This window comes from Capsicum annuum, unplaced genomic scaffold (genome assembly GCF_002878395.1).
Source record: "Capsicum annuum cultivar UCD-10X-F1 unplaced genomic scaffold, UCD10Xv1.1 ctg53317, whole genome shotgun sequence".
NCBI classification, from domain to species: domain Eukaryota; kingdom Viridiplantae; phylum Streptophyta; class Magnoliopsida; order Solanales; family Solanaceae; genus Capsicum; species Capsicum annuum.
Genome location: NW_025861426.1, coordinates 1 through 2,735, shown reverse-complemented (window position 1 = coordinate 2,735; position 2,735 = coordinate 1). Strand labels below are relative to the sequence as shown.

The 2,735-nt window shown below is 32.1% G+C and overlaps 1 protein-coding gene across 1 annotated transcript; it reads right to left on the bottom strand.

Annotated features, from left to right (window-relative positions):
• Positions 1-16: 16 nt before the first annotated feature.
• On the bottom strand, positions 17-2,553 carry LOC124885402 (homeobox-leucine zipper protein HDG8-like; the record flags this gene model as incomplete). The annotated part of the gene is made up of 4 exons (XM_047404188.1): positions 17-291; positions 845-1,054; positions 1,497-1,589; positions 2,038-2,553. Coding segments are annotated over 4 exons (1,094 nt in total), but the record flags the coding sequence as incomplete, so codon positions are not given.
• Positions 2,554-2,735: the final 182 nt, after the last annotated feature.

Sequence of the window (2,735 nt, the reverse complement as noted above, 5' to 3'; positions counted from 1 at the left end):
ATACTGATAAGGAAACAAGACAAGGGACATAAAACCGAACCTTAGCAGAAGAGAAATAATAACAATACTGATAAGAAAACAAGACAAGGGACATGAAACCGAACCTCCAATATTGAGATCATGGCTAGTAGGACTAGTTGCAGCCACTGCAAAATTACATCTCTCAGACATCCTTTGAAGTGCAACAATCCATCTTTTAGCACCAAATGTTTGACGACCATACACCAAGTCTCTAAAGATACGATGAACCTGATTTTTGTCATCTATTTGAACATGTTCGATCCAAGTAACCTACAAGAGAAAAAATAATCAAGAAAGCATAAAAAGAAAACAATTAATAGCTTGTTGGGACACTTAAATTTAACACCCTTGCTTGTTTAGATTTGAACATCTGAAGCATGAACAACATAGTATAGGGACACTTAAACAGCCTCGATGCACGTGCAAGGCTGAACATTTGGAGAGTGAACAACATAACATGAGAATGCAAAATCGAATAAATCGAAAATAAAAATGGATCTAACTCAATCCATTCTAAGAAAAATAGACATCATGAGATAGGTATGATAGGAGTAAAGTTTTACCTAACTTACTCTTTGGAAAATAAGCTACATATATATATACATACATACACACACATATATGTGTGTGTCACGAGTCGAGATGTGCAATAATGCAAACAATCTCTCGCAGAAATGCACGATAAGGTTGTATACAAGCCTTTCCAAACTCCGCACATAGCGAGAGCTTAGTGCACCGACTCCGCACATAGCGAGAGCTTAGTGCATCGAACAGTTCCTTTATATAAATAGTGATATATATATAGTGAGTAAATGATTCTTACCATACTTTGGCCATTACCCATGTCTTGAATGACACAACCAGAAGGGTATTTCCAAGTATAGATAGGTCCACCATTTTGAAATTCTTTCAATATGTCATGTGAAACATCAACCATTATCCATGTTGTTTGATCAAGTCTTCTACAACAACGTATGAAGTAAAAATCTCTAACTTCCACAAGTGGAGATAAAATATGCAACTTCTCCTGCATCTGTTTTCAAGAATCAAAAGAAAAAAAAAAAAGGAAAATTTACGCGGATTAGAAAATAGCAAGTCATAATTATCGGGCATAGCTAATATTTAAAATAGTTAAATATATATTTCTTTTGTATTTGTATATTTTGAGGATCATTTACAAATTGGGACTCATATACGCTTGTGTTCGTATACAAAGCGAATTTAGGGGCTCATATACAAATCTCTAAAGATTTGTATTTATCTACAATCGAATAAAACGAATTTATATTTATATTTACGATCTGTAATTTATATATTTAGCTCCTAAACTATCATTACGTCTTGTAATTAGGCAAATTCCAGCTATGGCGCCTCATTAATTTTTGGCTAAATATTAGCTATTTCTAAAATTTTGCCATTTTAATATCTATTTAATTACTAGGGAAATAAAATTAGAATATGAATTAATATTTTACCATTTGTATAGAACCACCCAAATGCTCAGTATCAGGAAGTTCAAAACCCCTAGCTTGTTGGACTATAGAAGGAAACATGTTCATCCATTTGACCTGCATATATATATACAAAATCCTATCATTTTTAAGTATATGATTAATGACTAAATAATAATTAACAAATTAAACAATTACACCTCAAAATAATTTCAGGTAATTAGGATCGGCTATATAAATACTCATTGTCCATGTCCATCGTTCCATTTAAACTCATTTCAATATTCAATAGGAGAAAATTATAAAAATAAAATCGTATCAACCTATTAAAAAATAGCCATAGATCCAAAAGTCGTTAAAAAATAGTCAATTTTTGGAATTCAAAATATGATGACCCCTAACAAATTCTCACACATTGGCTACTTTTTAAAAATGGATCCAAAAAGTTCTGGATAGCTGTATATATAGATCGAAGCAAGCGTTAGACCCTAGAGTCATGTATGGATCACTCTAAGTACAAAGCGGACAACATCATTTGTAAACTGAACTATTATTATAAACTTACCGGATCAACAAAGTTCTGGATCAACTCAATAGCAGGCATCGACACAACTCCAGATTCCTTTGATGATTCAAATTGAGCAGTTGATGATCTATAAGGTCGATGATATGGATGTGAAAACACTCTTTCATAATTATCCCGATTAAGCAAACACCTCCCATCACTTGTCGTAACCCAAAATGGTTCATTCATTGGCAAAAGTTGCATCATTTCTTCCATAGCACCATTAATAACCTCAGTAACTATTGCTTTCTCCCTAATATCATGTAAAATTTGATAATTTTCTTGTCCTATTTGGGACATCATTGGAATATTATTACTATTTATCGAATTTCTATTATTATTATTTTCTTGAGCAGAAGGAAATTCAATGGGAGAACCACATATATTTTGGCTCAACAAACTTTCATCTGATGAATTTGATGGACTTCTAAGAGTTGCATTTGGTAGTGCCAAATTTTGATTTGTCAAAAAAGACCTCCCTTGAACACGTGATATGAGGTTTGCTACTCTTTCATGCTGCAAAAATTAAATTAAAACATAACAATTATTAAGTTAAATTACTTGACATAATAAGCCATTATTTATAATAAACGTAATTTAATAACCCAAAAAGATGCAACTCATAACCATCTAAGCAGAAACGGATTCATAATTTTAACTAGATGAATTCGGCCATTTTAAAGTATATAGCACTAGAT